Source organism: Hevea brasiliensis, chromosome 4, assembly GCF_030052815.1.
Source record: "Hevea brasiliensis isolate MT/VB/25A 57/8 chromosome 4, ASM3005281v1, whole genome shotgun sequence".
In the NCBI taxonomy this organism is placed as follows: Eukaryota; Viridiplantae; Streptophyta; class Magnoliopsida; order Malpighiales; family Euphorbiaceae; genus Hevea; species Hevea brasiliensis.
In genome coordinates this window covers 13,933,350-13,953,952 of record NC_079496.1, presented here as the reverse complement: position 1 = coordinate 13,953,952, position 20,603 = coordinate 13,933,350, and the positions used below count along the sequence as shown (strand labels likewise).

The window sequence follows — 20,603 nt, the reverse complement described above, 5'->3', positions numbered from 1 at the left end:
TTATATACTAAAATTTTTAGTAGCCACTTGTAAAATTTTGTAAAGGATATTTTTTGTAATGAAAGAATAATTTAACAATTCGTAGATTTTGACTTTTTTTTTTTACCATCTAATTGAGTAAAATTCATAGATTTTTTGAATTCCCTCTTTTAAATTCTCTCAATCTAAACGTTACCTATATGCTTCATGAGAGCTAGTGTACTTTAAAATACAGAATGAGTTTCTAATTTCCAATTTGATTGAGATGACAAGTTTTCTTTTTTGTTTTTTAATACAGGGATTGGAGAAATGAGGAGTTAAACTTGAGTTTACCAGATGAGTGATATGACTTAAAGCACTGAACAAATCAAACTAGACAAAATGAGAAATTTCCTTGGAAGTTAATAATGTAAAGCATTATTAATCCCTAAACTAACCCTAATTGAACTCAAATTATAATAAATTAAACCCTTAGTTAAAAAATTAATTGATATGAATATAAAAATTGGCCATTGCAGCTCCAGTAGCAAAGAAGAACCCATAAGAGCAATCCAAGGGAAAGAAAAGATTTTGAGGAAGAGGATGGCATGGGAAATGATGGAGGTGCAAACAAGGAACCAAAAGGTGATGGAGTTGCAAACAGGGAACCAAAAGTAGAGGTGTTATTGCAGGATTAGCTCTGTTCCAAAAGAAAATATTATTGGCTTCTGCACCGCTTCATTGACTAATATTATTAACCCCAACTAAAATCCAAACTCGATATCATACCGTCCACTACTCAACTATTCCACTATTGCCATTACCTTCCAAAAACTTGGCCCTTGTGACTTTGTGGGTCTATATCTCTGTCTTTGTGTGGGTATCAATCCTTTATAGGGACACCCAAATTTTCTTCCAATGACACCCTTTCATCATCACCTCAACCCCAGGCCCCAGCTGTTTGTGGCTTCTCTGGTATACCCTTGTTCCCTTCTAAAATTAGTGTTATCAAGGCAAAAGACGACTCCAAGGCAACATAGTACTCTATGGCCTTAGGCAAGTGGTGAGGCAATATTCTTTTTGAAACAAGGCGCTTTACCTTAAATTACCTAAATTATATATATATATATATATATATAACATAAAAATTCATACTTTTAACTACTTTAACAAGTAAAAAAGCATATTAAAAAGGTAAAAAAAAAAAAAAAAAGAATTTATGTAACAACAATAAAAGCTATCAAATATAAATATCAATGTTGTCCCAATTCAAGTAAATAAGAAATTAAAGTATTAAACAATTGATTTTTTCAATAATTTCCGCAATTACACAGAGCAAGAACATCAATACCAACTTAATAAAAACATATCACATAACACAATACCTATTTAATTAAAAGCACATCACAACAATACCCATTTAATAAAAAAGCATTCTACACTATCCATTTAACCAAAAAATTAAAAAGAAAAAAAAATAAGTGCTGGAATTTTGGTACTGCTGGCGTGAAGAATGGACCAGAGAAGGAGAGAATAAGAGGAGGAGGAGAGAGAGACAGAGAGGAAAGAAAGCGAAGATGAGAGAAAGAGATTAAAAAATAAAAAAAAATAAAAAAAAAAAGAAAGAAAATGCCTGATTGCGTTATTTCTCCTTGTGTTCTTGCTTTTTGTAGGCGGGTAAAGTGGAGCTGCTTTAGGGTTTTCTTTTGTTTTATGTTGTTAAAACAAAAATTATAAAAAAAGGAGAAAGTTTCCATTACTTTGAGAAGGCGTCACCTCTTCAACCCATCGCTTCTCGCCTCGAAGGTCTTAGGTGCGCATCTTTTCTCATTTTTCTCACCTCAGCCAAGCGAGGCGTTAGGGCCTCGACTTGCCTCGCCCAACGCCTTTTTGCCCCTTTTATAACACTTGTCATTACTACTAGTACCACTCGTCATTACTACTGGTACCACTATGGGTGCTGCTTCTGCTGCTACTAGTCCTTCCATGGAAGTTGCGTCAGCCACCGCTTGGATTGATGGCATCATTAAGGACCATATGCATAGCTCTACCAACGTTTTCCATTCCTCAGCTTATTCCATATTAAAATCTTAGGATGGTTGGTGTGAAGCTTTTCAAATAAAAAGGAAACGGAGTTTGTTAGAGAGTTAATGCATCGCATATATATGGCGGTGGCGATTGTCGTAATGGAGAGTAGGCAAACTGTTTTAAAGGAGGGAAATTGGCATTGGGCTTTAAAGAGAGTTTGTGAGTAGAGATGAGCTGAAGTAGAGCCATAGAGAGAAGAACAGGGAGAGACGTTTAATTAAGTTTAATTTGGGGATTGGAAGCGCTTTCTATTAGATTTTTAACGGAAAGTTTAGGGTAGAATTATTAAAAAAAAAAAAAAAGTTTCGGGTATAATTATGAAAAGGACAAAAGTTTATAGGCATTATCATAGTATTTGGTAATTTGGTTTGCATTCCAATTTTTATAGGCAAAATATATAAATTGAAAAAATAAATTTTCGTCTCCGATTTGGCTGGCATTATCATAGCAAATTAAATAGTGATAATGGTTGACAAAAGTGAATTTTGATATCATAGCTTTATTATTGATTTCATGATTTAGAAATTATTGAATTGAGAAAAATAATTTAGAAGAATCTCATTCTAAGATTTTCAAGAATAATTATATTCCTTAAAACAAATTTTTACCCATGGGAAAATTTTCAAGGTATTGAATAAAAATTAATGGGGGCATTAAGAAAAAAAAAGTTTATAAAAAAAATAATAACTAATAATTTGAAAAAAAATCAATGCGATCAATTAACCGCTCCACCTTGCGTCCGTATCAAGTAAAAAATTGTCTTCAATGCACAAGCCCAAATCACTCAACCATTAATGTTAAATTCAAATGGCAAATTAAGCGTTTATTTACATCCAATAATTTTTTTTCCATGAAAGTATGAGCGATGGCACAAATTTATGAACAGATTAAAATATTTATAATATAATTATAAAATTATTATTTAAATTAATTATTTAATTAAATATATATATATAAATTTTTAATTGTATTTGGGTAAAATTTGTAGGCATTTTTTTTTTTTTTAAATTATCAATATTAGATAAGTTTTAATCAATGTTAATTGGGAGTTTAGATTTTTAGTCCCATTCAAGTATAACTACTTTAATGATTGTAAATTTGTATTTGCTTTTATAAATAAAAATACATTTGTATATTAAGAATCATCTACAGTTTTAATGATAAATTAAAATATAAATAATATATATATATATATATATATATATATATATATATATATATATATATATATATATATATATATATATATATTATTCCAATTTCTTTCATTTCCATATAAAAACCTTTTCTTTCACATATATACTAAGTAAGATTAGAGAAAGATTAATAAGATAAAATGAGATGAAAGGAAAATATGGGCATGAAAGTAAAATGCATGGATTAGGGATACTAAAAATAAAGACATCTTGAGTATGGTATACAAAAATATGAGTATGTTAACCAATAAAATAACCGTTAGATGGAAAGTTTGCTACCAGAAAAGCAAATAATTGTTGGAGAAATGATTGATGATAACGATTAGATGAACACTGTACATATATATATGATAAAAAAAAAATGTATATAATCTACTGTTTTGAATATAATAGGCAAACCAAATTCATTTTCTTTAAAATAAAGAAGAGAAAGTTTGAAAGAACTTTATACGGCAAGCAACTCACGTGTAATATTAATATAATTTTGATTTAAAGAAGGTTGCATCACTTCAAGATTTGTATACGAAAACTCAAGGCCAAAGAATTTGATTTTTGATAAGTGTAATTTTATTAATAATTTTTTATGGATTGAGGGACCAAAGTTAAGGCTCTTGAAGGTGACGTTAGTCATTTTCACTTGAGTAATCAATCTGATATGTTAGAGGTTGATATTGACTTTGGCATGGAGCCTAATTTTGATGAAGTGATTGGTTCACTTGTTCATAATTTCCTACTAGAGTTGTATGCTGTTAAAGTTTTGACTGTGTGCACTATCCTCTTTTAGGTATTCTTCTCTATCTATAGTAACCCTCATCATGTTGAGAAAGCATTATACAAAATCATTTTTCATAATTCTTAATCTCTCAATCCCTAATGATTTTCATTACTTTGTTGGGCATATCTTATTCAATTACATTCATATTACTCATTACTTCATTTATTTAATAGCAAAAAATTCTTATTACCAACCAATAGAAAACCACATACATATATTTTTATACATGACCTAATCTTTGTATGTACAAAACCAACCCTCACATTGATAGCCTAAAAATAATTGGCTTTTGTTTAGAATTAAAGTAATAGTGAAAACAATAACCCAATCGATAAAATTGTATTTTTATGTTTTTTTAATTAATTAAATTTTATTTATTATTATTATTTCTTAAAAGTTTTTATAGGGCCAAACAACATATAGCATCTAAAAAAAGATTTTATTAGCCCGGACAAAATATAGTGTTTACAACGTATTAACTTATTTTTTTCAAAAGGAAAAGGAAAATTATCAGAAAAAGAAAATGACAAACCCCCCAAGCTATCAATGGCAGAAATTTTAGAGTAGAAAAGTTGTATGTGTAATGATTTTGTTATAGCAATTTATTATGGTAGATTTAATATTGGTTCAATCATAACCAATAGTCAAAATCTATACGTCGTAAATACAAAGTTGGGGGCCATATTTTCTTTCTCTATTTTGTTTATGGTAATGCATTAATAGTCAAATATTTTCCTAATGAAGACGATAGAAATTAACTCGAAATACACTTGTCATATAACGGTTAGTTCTTGAGAATTATCCAGCAAAAGTTGAATTACCTTCCCAGGTTTATCAATATGTGGGTCTTGAGTAATTGAAATTACTCTCATGCAATTTTGATGCGTCTAGGTTTAACAATTTTCTGATCTTGAAAAGGGTTTCTTTGGGTTGGCTTGAAATAAATATAGTTTCATTCAAGGTATTCTTATTAAGATTCCCTCTGCTAAAGAATTTTGATTTAAAGAAGGTTGCATCACTTCGAGATTTGTATACGAAAACTCAAGGCTAAAGAATTTGGTTTTTGATAAGTGTAATTTTATTAATGATTTTTTATGGATTGAGGGACCAAAGTTAAGGCTCTTGAAGGCGACATTAGTCATTTTCACTTGAGTAATCAATCTGATATGTTAGAGGTTGATATTGACTTTGGCATGGAGCCTAATTTTGATGAAGTAATTTGTTCACTTGTTCATAATTTCCTACTAGAGTTGTATGCTGTTAAAGTTTTGACTGTGTGCACTGTCCTCTTTTAGGTATTCTTCTCTGTCTATAGTAACCCTCATCATGTTGAGAAAGCATTATACAAAATCATTTTTCATAATTCTTAATCTCTTAATCCCTAATGATTTTCATTACTTTGTTGGGCATATCTTATTCAATTACATTCATATTACTAATTACTTCATTTATTTAATAGCAAAAAATTCTTATTACCAACCAATAGAAAACCACATACATATATTTTTATACATGACCTAATCTTTGTATATACAAAACCAACCCTCACATTGATAGCCTAAAAATAATTGGCTTTTGTTTAGAATTAAAGTAATAGTGAAAATAACAACCCAATCGATAAAATTGTATTTTTATGTTTTTTAATTAATTAAATTTTATTTATTATTATTATTTTTTAAAAGTTTTTATAGGGCCAAACAACATATAGCATCTAAAAAAAGATTTTATTAGCCCAGACAAAATATAGTGTTTACAACGTATTAACTTATTTTTTTCGAAAGGAAAAGGAAAATTATCAGAAAAAGAAAATGACAAACCCCCCAAGCTATAAATGGGAGAAATTTTAGAGTAGAAAAGTTGTATGTGTAATTGTTTTATTATAGCAATTTATTATGGTAGATTTTATATTGGTTAAATTATAACCAATAGTCAAAATCTATACGTCGTAAATACAAAATTGGTGGCCATCTTTTTTTTTGTCTCTATTTTGTTTATGGTAATGCATTAGTAGTCAAATATTTTCCTTAATGAAGACGATAGAAATTCCATCGAAATACATTAGTCATATAATACCTAGTTCTTGATTGTATTATTTCTGTTCATTTTATACAATTAATAATTAATTGTTTTTCCTACTAAATAAATAAATAAATATTGCAATAAAGGATAACAAAAAATTGTTTTCTTTTTCATATTTTTATACGAAAAATGACACGACTTTTTGTTTATCATCAATTCCAAAATATATATAAATTGCCACTACTTGGTAGTTCACATATACCAATATGAAAACCTACTGCACCATCTTCACCCCCAAAAAGATCCTTCAAAACCATGAACAACAATAACCAAGACATGTTCTCAATGCTCTCAAGCCATCTTCTCGTCCTTATTGTTAGTTATTTGCCTCACAAAGAAGCAGCAAGAACAAGCATCCTGTTTAAGCAGTGGCATGACATTTGACATCAGACCACAAAGTTAGAGTTCAATGAGAAATCCTTTGTAAATCTTAAAGAAACTAATAAGAACCAAATAATTCAAAGAAGTTCTTTCTTTTACTTCATCGGGCGGTTACTTGCAAGCTATCCGAAAAAGGATATTCATAAATTTTCATTACCTTGTTCAAAACCAGAGGATTTCCTTATAGACATACAAAACTTTGTCTTTTTTGCCATTTCAAGAAATGCGAGGGAGTTAAAACTCGACTTCTCTGATCCTACTAGGAAAGAAGTTGACGATCTTGAGAATCATCCAGCAATAGTTGAATTGCCTTCCCATAGTTGAATTGCCTTCCCAGGTTTATCAACATGTGGGTCTTGAGTCATTGAAATTATTCTCATGCAATTTTGATGCGTCTAGTTTCAACAATTTTTTGATCTTGAAAAGTGTTTATTTGGGGTGGCTAGAAATAAATATAGTTTTATTCAAGGCCTTGTTATTGAGATTCCCTCTACTAGAGAGTTTTAATTTAAAGAAGGTTGCATCACTTTGAGATTTGTATACCAAAACACAAGCCTCAAGAATTTGTTTCTTGATAAGTGTACTTTTATTAATGATTTTTTATGGATTGAGGGACCAAAGTTAAGGCTCTTGAAGGCAACGTTAGTCATTTTCACTTAAGTAATCAATCTGATATGTTAGAGGTTGATATTGACTTTGGCATGGAGTCTAATTTTGATGAAGTAATTGGTTCACTTGTTCATAATTTCCTACTAGAGTTGTATGCAGTTAAAGTTTTGACAGTGTGCACTGTCCTCTTTTAGGTATTCTTCTCTACCTATAGTAACCCTCATCCTGTTGAGAAAGCATTATACAAAATCATTTTTCATAATTCTTAGTCTCTCAATCCCTAATGACTTTCATTATTTTTTTGGACATATCTTATTCAATTACATTCATATTACTCATTACTCATTTATTTAATAGCAAAAAATTCTTATTACCAACCAATAGAAAATTACCTACATATATTTTTATACATGACCTAATCTTTGTATGTACAAAACCAACCCTCACTTTGATAGCTTAAAAATAATTGGCTTTTGTTTAGAATAGTTTGAAAATAATTATCGAATTATTTTAAATTTGATTCTTATTATATGATACTCATTTTTACAATAATTATTGAATGCACATTAATTTTTATGGGTGAAAATTTATCATCACAAAATAATAATTTTAGCAATAATTATTTGTGGGTATGCTGATTTTGTGGGGAGAAATCAAAAGGAAATTAATTTTGACGGAAGACTTCATTCCAAAGTGGAAACTGATTTTGATCAAGGACTGCGTAAAAGAGTGGCATTGAGCAGCGTTAAGCAGAGGATGGGAAAGCGAAGGGAGAGGGCCAAACGGCAATCCATGAAACGTTTTTTGGATTCCCTTTATATAGGTGCGTGTGTGTATGTGTGTGTATACATATATATATATAAACACACACGCACATATATATACATGCTCAAGAGGGCCACTTTGTCTAAAACTCTACCCTTTTGTAACACCAATTAGGTATTTATAGAGGGTTCAAAACCCTAAAATAAAGACTGTGCTTTTAAGGAGAGAAAATGGAGGTTGGTATTAAAAGGTTTAAATTTTATTTTTATTTCTTTTGTTCATTTATTTATTTATTATTTTTTCATTCCAAAGACCAAAAATTAAAGAGAAAGAAATTAAAGGCTAAGATTGAGTAATACTAATTTTGTTTTCATTTCTTTTTAATATAATGGTCTAGATTTATCCTTACAAAAAGTAAGGACTAAGATTAAAATGTAGATTATTTGTTTTTATATCTTTAATTAATTTTAATCCAATGGTGGGAAAATTATCCTTACAAAGAGATCAAGGGTCAAGATTGAAGAGTATTAAATTTGTATTTTCCTCTTTAACAAACATCTAATGGTCTACAATTAATTCTCTAAATATTTAATGGCTAAGATTAATTTGGAACTATTTTGTTTTATTACTTTTGATTTAAGGGTCTGGATTTGTTCTTACACAAATAAAAGGCCTAGATTAAAATGTACAAAAATTATTTTAACCAACTCCTAATTCAAGGGTGGAAAATTAAATCCTAAGAAAATAGATGGCTAAAATCATTTTGTACCATTTTGTCATTTTCGCTTTTAATCCTAAGGTCCAAATTAATTCTTACAAAAATTAAGGGTCAAGTATACCTAATAAATTATCGAACTTCGCCTACTGATAATCTATTAAATATATTACAAGGGATTTTAACGAAACAAATGCATTTTAGAGTTGGTGTGGTGAGAAAAATTTATCTTAAGTGTTTTCAACATAAATATGTGTCACAGAGCTTATTTAGGAATAATTAGGTATTTTTAAAATTTTACAGAAAATTCACAATGTTATGGTTAAAACAAGGTAAAACAGTTCTTCAATTTACCTGCAAAAGCAATTTACAAAAAATTTCCCAATCCAATCTCAACATTCACAATTCATTTCAAGCAATCAACTCAATTCATTTTCAATAAAACTCATCATAAAGAAAATAATTCATAAATTACAAAATTCAAAAAGAAATTTAAGTACTGCATTAATTGGGGAAATAAAATTTATTTCACAAAAATGTACAGGTAAATAAAATTTCTAAATAATATTACAAGGGTTTTTGTGTACAACTACTCAAATGTACTTATATACACATAATTACATACTTACATCAAAATTTAATGTCTAGAGATATACCTACACTATACCTAAAATAATCTCAGTTTGTCTTCAAGTCGCAACTTCAAGTGATCTCACTTAGCTGCTCTATCCTGTCTTTCACCTGCGACAGCATACAAAGCTATCGCTGAGCGATGAACTCAGTGGTGCACAACTATAATTTAAAATGTAATATACCATACATTAACAAAATCATAGCAAAGAATTTGGAAATATTTAATTTCATCATATTTCATAAAATCAAAATCAATTCTTCCAATAATGTAAATCATTTATTTAAATGACATTAATCAATAATTGCAATTTTTCCAAATCATAAATGGACATTGAAATATTCCCATCAATTTATGGAAATAAATATTGAATTTCACTAAATAGGGAAAAGCATCAAAATATAAACCACTAAAATAATTAATCTCCTTTAAAACATTTGTGTATAAAATATCATTTGGAATCACAATTACTCACTTTCAAATCCATTCTTATTCTCACTATTTTAATGTAAGACTAATCCGCAAGGGCCATCTTCAAAGTGATTCTCACTCCCTATGGTAGGGGAGATCGAATCGTGCACATTCCATCCTTAACACCATAATAATTTAATTTCCGAAAGGGCCATCTTCATCATTGATCTAACCTCTTATATGAGGAAGATCACAACATCAATGTGCACATACCATGGTAATCAAAATAAAGCTAACTCCAGTGTCTCCTCAACAAATAAGGGACGGGTAATAACCATATCAAGCATTAATAGTGAGATATAAATCAACATCATAAATTTATTTCCCTTTTTTGTGAGCATAAAATCACAATATAAGTTCATTTCCATGCCAATCACAATTCCAAGTATAATTTTCCATGTACCACATTTCAATCTCAATTTCTCAAAATTAAATTCATTCAACCCACAATAATATTCAATAATTGTTGAAATCAAATCATAACTTAGTAAACATAAATCATGAACAAATAAAATTATTTAATCATTCAAATTATGTAAAGCATTTATAAATTAAAAACTAGTTGTGCACAAACCTCTTTTGTTGACTTGATTTAATCCAATTTTCTTTCTTCCTTCAAAGACCCCTTTCCAACTGAAACACATAATTTTAAAGTGTTTCAGTATCCATTCAAACCATTTCTAATAATCAATTCCAATAATTTCATCTTTGCATACGAAATTTACCTATTAGGTCTTATAAGTTGAATTTTTATATTTAGGATTATGGAGTTACTGTTCATTTGACTAATTGGGCAAAATGTTGACTTTTTCATACTTACTAGGTATACTAATTTTAATTGCACCCACATACCACATTTTGGGTCACAATTATGTTGGCATTGATTGCCAATTGAAATTCCAAACTCCCTAAGTGATATTCCAAAATTTCATTTTTGGGTCACTAGCTTCTACTATTCCATTGGTCACTCTACAGTGAAAATTTGGTCAAGTTTCCTTCATCAAAGTTGTTCCTTAATATATTAGCTTTAATTTCCTTTTTGAATCACTCAATTCGGAGTTTTTTAGCTCAAGTTATACCTATTTTTCTAAGGCTGGCCGGATTAGTCAAAACCCAAAATTTATGGGCATAACTTAGGCCTGGCAGATTTGAGGAACCAATTTTGGTTGGCAATTTGACTTGGTTATAGTCAAAATTTGGGTTTGTGTTCCTCATGAAAGTTGTTCTAATATGTCTAAGCTTTCCATTGGTATAAATATCAGGTCATTTGGACCTTTCTACACCAAGTTAAGACCATTTGAACAAGTACTGTTCATATGGTCATTTTTGTCCAGAGGCAGGGTACCTAATCCGGATTCAACCTAACTTTTTACTAACTTGTGGTCAGTTTCAGGGGAAGGTTTCTACATGAAAATTGTAGATTTGGGTCTTAATTTTCATCTCCAATTGGCCTCAAACCAATTGGAGCAACAAAATTTCAGTTATGGCCATTTAAATGGACCATGGTAAGGCTGTCCAGAATTGGCCATCATCATTCACAATTTAATTTTTGTTTCACTCATTCAATCACACTCTAAATCACACCAATTGACCAATTTAAGCATCAATTAGGTCAATTGGCATCAATTCACCAATTCCACCATTTTTCCCCAATTTCCCTATTGATCAAGAACCCTAATTCACTAAATTCCTCAATTCATGGAATTTAAATATACCAATCACCTATTCTTATTCCTTTAGGCATAAATACAAGTTTAATTAGATTGAAACACTTCAATTCTCCTTAAACCCAAGGCTGGCCAAAATTTCATTCTTCTTAATCATGCAATTTTCTCAAGTTTCTCAATATAAATGCATCATTCTCAACATCAATTCATTCAATTATACAAGAAAGAAAGGGTTGAGATCACTTACCTCTTTGTGAGATTTTCCAATCTCCAAATTCTCAAATTTTCTCTTCCTTTTTATTCCCACTATTCTTGCCAAGATCCAAGAACAAGATTTAGTTAAGGGAGTTAGGGAATTTATGGAATAAAATCAAGCTTTTGGAAGCTTGAATTGGTTGTTAATGGTGGAAGAAAACGAGAGAGAGAGGTGAGAGAAGTGGGGCGGCAATACTAAGAGGAAGAAGACCAAATTTTGTCTTTTTATTTTGCAATTATTTCCATTTTAATTTAGTTAAATAAAAATTATTTATTGCCTCATGCTTGTGTAATAAGTGATGTCATAATTCTTTTAAAAATTTAAAATTTCTTTTCCTTTTTTCATTTTCTTCCATATACCTCTTCAATTTAAATTTATCTTTCATAATTTTAATTTCCTACATTTGATTGGAAAATTATGCCAAAAGTCACCTCTAAGGGTGAATTGACCAAATTGTCCCTTACCGGTCTGATCCGTTTTTCCAGTAACATTTAATTACTTTCGGAACCCTGGTTCAATTATTTGAGCAGGTTCTTGGCTCTTTTCTATGGTTTTCATTATACCTTTAGCTTCGAAATAATTTTTAGGCCTGGGGTGCCATAGGGTCTCACTCGAAAATAGGGCAGCGACTAATCTCGCAGTTACTTCCCGGTTCGGTAACCCATCGCTGTGGCCTCGACTCATTTAACCCATCAAACTTTGTTTTCTTCATTTCCATTTAAACTTCATGTAATGACTATTAATTTTCATTCATGGCTTTTTTAGGTGACTTAAATATAGTTTTAAGCCCCTTGACAATCTGGACCGACTCCGCTCATCAGAACAGTTGACTGTATAGAACTGTTTACTTTGAGGGCGTTACAGAGGGTTAATTAAAACAATTTTACTCTTTTTCTTTATTTTTTTAATAATTAAATTTTAAATCTAAAGAATGAAATTAAATTTTTATAAAATTGATGGTCAAAATTAAAATCAAACTACAAATTAAAATTAAAAAAAAGTAGAATTTAATTAAAAAACTTAAATGAGCTACGGAATTAAAAGTAAAATCAAAATAAAATTGAAAATTAAATTAGAATTAAAGTAATAATGAAAACAACAACCCAATCGATAAAATTATATTTTTATGTTTTTTTAATTAATTAAATTTTATTTATTATTATTATTATTATTATTTAAAAGTTTTTATAGGGCCAAATAACATATAGTGTCTAAAAAAAGATTTTATTGGCCCGGACAAAATATAGTGTGTATAATGTATTAACTTATTTTTTTGGAAAGGAAAAGGAAAATTATCAGAAAAAGAAAATTACAAACCCAACAAGCTATCAATGGGAGAAATTTTACAGTAGAAAAGTTGTATTTGTAATGGTTTTGTTATAGCAATTTATTATGGTAGATTTTATATTGGTCCAATAATAATCAAAAGTCAAAATCTATTCATTGCACATACAGAGTTGGTGGCCATCTTTTCTTTCTCTATTTTGTTTATGGTAATGCATTAATAGTCAAATATTTTCCTTAATGAAGCCGATAGAAATTCCCTCAAAATACATTAGTCATATAACAGTTAGTTCTTGGTTGTATTATTTATGTTCATTTTATACAATTAATAATTAATTGTTTTTCCTAATAAATAAATAAATAAATATTGCAATAAAGGAAAATAAATAATTGTTTTCTTTTTCATTTTTTTATACGAAAATGACACGCCTTTTTGTTAATCATAAATTCCAAAATATATATAAATTGCCACTACTGGCTGGTTCACATATACCAATATGAAAAAACCTACTGCATCTTGTTCAACATCCAAAAGATCCTTCAAAACCATGAACAACAATAACCAAGACATGTTCTCAATGCTCTCAAGCCATCTTCTCGTCCTTATTGTTAGTTATTTGCCTCTCAAAGAAGCAGCAAGAACAAGCATCCTGTCCAAGCAGTGGCGCGACATTTGGCGTCAGACCACAAATTTAGAGTTCCATGAGAAATCCTTTGTAAATCTTAAAGAAACTAATGAGAACCAAAGAATTCAAAGGAGTTCTTTCTTTGACTTCATCAGGCGGTTACTTGCAAGCTATCCAAAAAAGGATATTCAGAAATTTTCATTAGCTTGTTCAAAACCAAAGGATTTCCTTATAGACATACAAAACTTTGTCATTTTCGCCATTTCAAGAAATGTGAGGGAGTTAGAACTCGACTTCTCTGATCCTACCTGGAAAGAAGTTGACGATCTTGATAATCATCCAGCAATAGTTGAATTGCCTTCCCAGGTTTATCAACATGTGGGTCTTGAGACATTGAAATTATTCTCATGCAATTTTGATGCATCTAGGCTCAACAATTTTCCGAACTTGAAAAGGGTTTCTTTGGGGTGGCTAGAAATAAATGTAGTTTCATTCAAGGCCTTGTTATTGAGATTCCCTCTACTAGAGAGTTTTAATTTAAAGAAGGTTGCATCACTTCGAGATTTGTATACGAAAACTCAAGCCTAAAGAATTTGGTTTTTAATAAGTATAATTTTATTAATGATTTTTATGGATTGAGGGACCAAAGTTAAGGCTCTTGAAGGCGACGTTAGTCGTTTTCACTTGAGTAATCAATCTGATATGTTAGAGGTTGATATTGACTTTGGCATGGAGCCTAATTTTGATGAAGTAATTGGTTCACTTGTTCATAATTTCCTACTAGAGTTGTATGCTATTAAAGTTTTGACTGTGTGCAGTGTCCTCTTTTATGTATTCTTCTCTACCTATAGTAACCCTCATCATGTTTAGAAAGCATTATACAAAATCATTTTTCATAATTCTTAGTCTCTCAATCCCTAATGACTTTCATTATTTTTTTTTTAGCATATCTTATTCAATTACATTCATATTACTCATTACTTCATTTATTTAATAGCAAAAAATTCTTATTACCAACCAATAGAAAACCATTTACATATATTTTTATACATGACCTAATCTTTGTATGTACAAAACCAACCCTCACTTTGATAGCCTAAAAATAATTGGCTTTTGTTTAGAATAGTTTGAAAATAATTTTTGAATTATTTTAAATTTGATTCTAATAATATGATACTCATTTTTAAAATAATTATTGAACGCACATTAATTTTAATGGGTGAAAATTTATCCTCACAAAATGATAATTTTAGCGATAATTATTTGTGGGTATGTTGATTTTGTGCGGAGAAATCAAAAGGAAGACTTCATTCCAAAGTGGAAACTGATTTTGATCAAGGACAGCGTATAAGAGTGGCGTTAAGCAACGTTAGCCAGAGGTTGGCAAAGAGAACAGAGAGGGCCAAACGACAATACCTGAAACATTTTTTGGACTCCCTATATATGTTTGTGTATATATATATATATATATATATATATATACACACACATATATATACCCATATATATATATATGCTCAAGAGGGCCACTTTGTCTACAACTCTACCCTTTTGTAACACCAATTAGGTATTTATAGAGGGTTTAAAACCCTAAAATAAAGAGTGTGGATTTAAGGAGAGAAAAATGGAGGGTTGGGATTAAAAGGTTTAAATTTTATTTTTATTTTTCTTATTTATTTATTTATTTATTATTTTTTCAATCTAAAGACCAAAAATTAAAGAGAAAGAAATTAAAGTCTAAGATTGAGTAATACTAATTTTGTTTTTATTTATTTTTAATATAATGGTCTAGATTTATCCTTACAAAAAGTAAGGACTATGATTAAAATGTACATTATTTGTTTTTATCTCTTTAACTAATTTTAATCTAATGGTGGGGAAATTATCCATACAAAAGAGATCAAGGGTCAAGATTGAAGAGTACTAAATTTGTCTTTTCCTCTTTAACAATCTCTGCATCTAATGGTCTACAATTAATTCTCTAAATATTTAATGGCTAGGATTACTTTGGGACTATTTTGTTCTATTACTTTTGATTTAAGGGTCTAGATTTGTTCTTACACAAATAAAAGGCCTAGATGAAAATGTACAAAAATTACTTTAACCAACTCCTAATTCAAGGGTGGAAAATTAAATCCAAAGAAAATAGATGGCTAAAATCATTTTGTACCATTTTGTCATTTTCACTTTTAATCCTAAGGTCTAAATTAATTCTTACAAAAATTAAGGGTCAAGATTAATAGACGTAAAATACTTTAACTAATTTTTAATCTAGGGGTGAAAATTAAATCCTAAGAAAATTAAAGGTTAAGATTAAAAAATTAATTTTTTTTATTCTCTTAAATCTAATGGCTAAGAAATAAAATTGGAAAGAAAATAAAGGACAAGGATTAATTAAAATAATTTTACTCTTTTTATTTATTTTTTTAATATTTAAATTTTAAATCTAAAGAATAAAATGAAATTTTTATAAAATTGATGGTCAAAATTAAAATCAAACTACAAATTAAAATTAAAAAAAAAAGTAGAATTTAATTAAAAAACTTAAATGAGCTACGGAATTAAAAGTAAAATCAAAATAAAATTGAAAATTAAATTAGAATTAAAGTAATAATGAAAACAACAACCCAATCGATAAAATTATATTGTTATGTTTTTTTTAATTAATTAAATTTTATTTATTATTATTATTATTTGAAAGTTTTTATAGGGCCAAATAACATATAGTGTCTAAAAAAAGATTTTATTGGCCCAGACAAAATATAGTGTGTATAACGTATTAACTTATTTTTTTGGAAAGGAAAAGGAAAATTATCAGAAAAAGAAAATTACAAACCTAACAAGCTGTCAATGGGAGAAATTTTACAGTAGAAAAGTTATATTTGTAATGGTTTTGTTATAGCAATTATTATGGTAGATTTTATATTAGTCCAATACAGAGTTGGTGGCCATCTTTTCTTTCTCTATTTTATTTATGGTAATGCATTAATAGTCAAATATTTTCCTTAATAAAGACGATAGAAATTCCCTCAAAATACATTAGTCATATAACAGTTAGTTCTTGGTTGTATTATTTATGTTCATTTTATACAATTAATAATTAATTGTTTTTCCTAATAAATAAATAAATAAATATTGCCATAAAGGAAAATAAATAATTGTTTTCTTTTTCTTTTTTTTATACGAAAATGACACGCCTTTTTGTTTGTCATGAATTCCAAAATATATATAAATTACCACTACTGGCTGGTTCACATATACCAATATGAAAAAACCTACTGCATCTTGTTCACCATCCAAAAGATCCTTCAAAACCATGAACAACAATAACCAAGACATGTTCTCAATGCTCTCAAGCCATCTTCTCGTCCTTATTGTTAGTTATTTGCCTCTCAAAGAAGTAGCAAGAACAAGCATCCTGTCCAAGCAGTGGCGCGACATTTGGCGTCAGACCACAAATTTAGAGTTCCATGAGAAATCCTTTGTAAATCTTAAAGAAACTAATGAGAACCAAAGAATTCAAAGGAGTTCTTTCTTTGACTAAATCAGGCGGTTACTTGCAAGCTATCCAAAAAAGGATATTCAGAAATTTTCATTAGCTTGTTCAAAACCAGAAGATTTCCTTATAGACATATAAAACTTTGTCATTTTCTCCATTTCAAGAAATGTGTGGGAGTTAGAACTCGACTTCTCTGATCCTACCTGGAAACAAGTTGACGATCTTGATAATCATCCAGCAATAGTTGAATTGCCTTCCCAGGTTTATCAACATGTGGGTCTTGAGTCATTGAAATTATTCTCATGCAATTTTGATGCATCTAGGTTCAACAATTTTCCGATCTTGAAAAGGGTTTCTTTGGGGTGGCTAGAAATAAATGTAGTTTCATTCAAGGCCTTGTTATTGAGATCCCTCTACTAGAGAGTTTTAATTTAAAGAAGGTTGCATCACTTCGAGATTTGTATACGAAAACTCAAGCCTAAAGAATTTGGTTTTTGATAAGTGTAATTTTATTAATGATTTGTTATGAATTGAGGGACCAAAGTTAAGTCTTTTGAAGGCGACGTTAGTCATTTTCCCTTGAGTTATCTTCTCTACCTATAATAGCCCTCATCATGTTTAGAAAGCATTATACAAAATCATTTTTCATAATTCTTAGTCTCTCAATCCCTAATGACTTTCATTATTTTTTTTGGCATATCTTATTCAATTACATTCATATTACTCATTACTTCATTTATTTAATAGCAAAAAATTCTTATTACCAACCAATAGAAAACCACTTACATATATTTTTATACATGACCTAATCTTTGTATGTACAAAACCAACCCTCACTTTGATAGCCTAAAAATAATTGGCTTTTGTTTAAAATAGTTTGAAAATAATTTTTGAATTATTTTAAATTTGATTCTAATAATATGATACTCATTTTTAAAATAATTATTGAATGCACATTAATTTTTATGGGTGAAAATTTATCATCACAAAATGATAATTTTAGAGATAATTATTTGTGGGTATGTTGATTTTGTGGGGAGAAATCAAAAGGAAATTGATTTTGACGAAAGACTTGATTCCAAAGTGGAAACTGATTTTGATCAAGGACAATGAAGGACTGGAAGCATGAAAAAAATAAGTTTAGATCATTGAATTCAAAATTTTTCTTCTAGGGTGTCATGCATCATTCAAGATTCATTGTTTATCTACTTGATTTCAATGTTAAACAGCATATTAAAACTCTTTTAATATGTTTTTGGATCTACATTTGCCATTTAAGACTTTAGAATTAACAGATTAATTCATTAGAACCCTAGATTAGATCAAGAACAAGTGCACTAACCTTTTGATGCACTGTAGTTGTGTTTGGCACCTTTGGGATGCGCCTAGGACACCAGATGTTGTCCCTCAAGCTTTTCCACACCAAGATCACCAATGGCAGCCCCTTGAACAGCTTCTCAAGCCTTTCCAATCAATTAGAAATTTAGGTTTTGCCTTTAGAGAGATTACAGATGCATATAGGACACTAGAAACGATTTCTAGTATTTTTAACTCAAGAGAATGTTGGCAATTCTCTTTGAATTGATGAGAGATAAAGAAGAAGAGAAGAAGAGCACTCCAAGGGTGGTGGCACATATGAAAGAACAGCTGCTTATTATTTTTTCTTTTCATCCTTTCCCTTATATAGCTAGGTCACCACTTAAAACCCTTGCCACATGTCACATTCTGATTGGCTCTTAGTTTAATTGACCCAATCACATTATGCCAAGTGTCAAACTTAGATTTAATCTTGACTTTGATCATCTTACATGATTAAAAGACAATTGGCAAGCTTATGTGTAGTGCCACGTGTCACCATCTCATAGTGCCACATGTCCACCATATGAAATGACCAAAATACCCTTATATCTTAATTTTGAGTTCTTAACCTAAAATAATTATTTCTTTTCTTCTAATCAATTTATATCAAATATAAATTAATTAATTAATCTCTATTAATTAATTTCTCATAATTAAATTCATATTTAAATACTTTAAATATAAATTTAACTTATACTATACATCCAATAACCTAAATTTGATTTCAAGCCATGCTAGGGACTTTGTAATCTAATTGCAAACCAAACCTATTTAATTAATTAATTAAACTCTTTAATTAATTAATTAAATCATATTTAACTTGGTGATTGCTTGTGTATATGTGTGACTCACTAGACTCATCACTAATTGGCAATGAGATGTGATATCAACTCTTAATATCATCAGAACTCTTTCTTATCATAAATGATTTCTCTAAATCATTTTAGGCAGCTCATAGACTATGGTTAATACCTAGCATAGCATGCCATAGCCACCCAATCAGTAATAAGGTTTACCTTAAATGAACCTATAATCATATGTTACCATGCACTAGAATCTCTCTATTACAAGATCCCAATTCGAGCTGGAGTCATGGTTTATGTCAAACCCCTTTTGCTATGAATATTATGTTCTTTTTTAATTCCAGTTCTTGATTAAAAGATTTTCTTATCAGAAACTCTTTTCTGATTAAATCTATCTGTTCTTGTAACGATCGGGAACCAGCCACTAGAGGAATTGTCCGCTTTGGCCATAAGCCTCACGGTTTTGTCCCATAGGTGGAATGGAGAACTTCCCAGAAGGTCACCCATCCCAGGATTTCTCTCAAACGAGCACGCTTAACCCTGGAGTTCTTCCAACTCTCCAGGCCATTCCACCAAAAGGCGCCTCTAGTGATTAGTTCCCCCATCTTATATATCATTACTTTGAGCCCAAGACCAACTCCGTGCTTTGCCGATGTGGGATTTGCCTAAGGGACCTTTCTCCCCCCCTTTCGGGACTCAGCGTCCTCGCTGAGGTTTGCCCCACCATCACCCAAGAGGACACGCGAGCGGCTCTGATACCAATTGTAACGATCGGGAACCAGCCACTAGAGGAATTGTCCGCTTTGGCCATAAGCCTCACGGTTTTGTCCCATAGGTGGAATGGAGAACTTCCCAGGAGGTCACCCATCCCAGGATTTCTCTCAAACGAGCACGCTTAACCACAGGTTCTTCCAACTCTCGTGCCATTCCACCAAAAGGCGCCTCTAGTGATTAGTTCCCCCATCTTATATATCATTACTTTGAGCCCAAGACCAACTCCGTGCTTTACCGATGTGGGATTTACCTAAGGGACCTTTCTCCCCCCCCTTTCGGGACTCAGCGTCCTCGCTGAGGTTTGCCCCACCATCGCCCAAGAGGATACGCGAGCAGCTCTGATACCAATTGTAACGATCGGGAACCAGCCACTAGAGGAATTGTCCGCTTTGGCCATAAGCCTCACGGTTTTGTCCCATAGGTGGAATGGAGAACTTCCCAGAGGTCACCCATCCCAGATTTCTCTCAAGCGAGCACGCAACCACAGGTTCTTCCAACTCTCCAGGCCATTCCACCAAAAGGCGCCTCTAGTGATTAGTTCCCCCATCTTATATATCATTACTTTGAGCCCAAGACCAACTCCGTGCTTTGCCGATGTGGGATTTGCCTAAGGGACCTTGGGGAAAAAGGTCCTGCGCAAGGAAGGTCCCTTAGGCAAATCCCACAT

General features: G+C 30.5%; 1 protein-coding gene across 1 annotated transcript; it reads left to right on the top strand.

Annotated features, from left to right (window-relative positions):
* The first annotated feature begins 13,372 nt into the window (after positions 1–13,372).
* LOC110670830 (putative F-box protein At3g29830) lies at positions 13,373–14,089 on the top strand. Its single transcript, XM_021833107.2, has one exon. The coding sequence runs from the start codon at positions 13,373–13,375 to the stop codon at positions 14,087–14,089; it is 717 nt and encodes a 238-aa protein (XP_021688799.2).
* Positions 14,090–20,603: the final 6,514 nt, after the last annotated feature.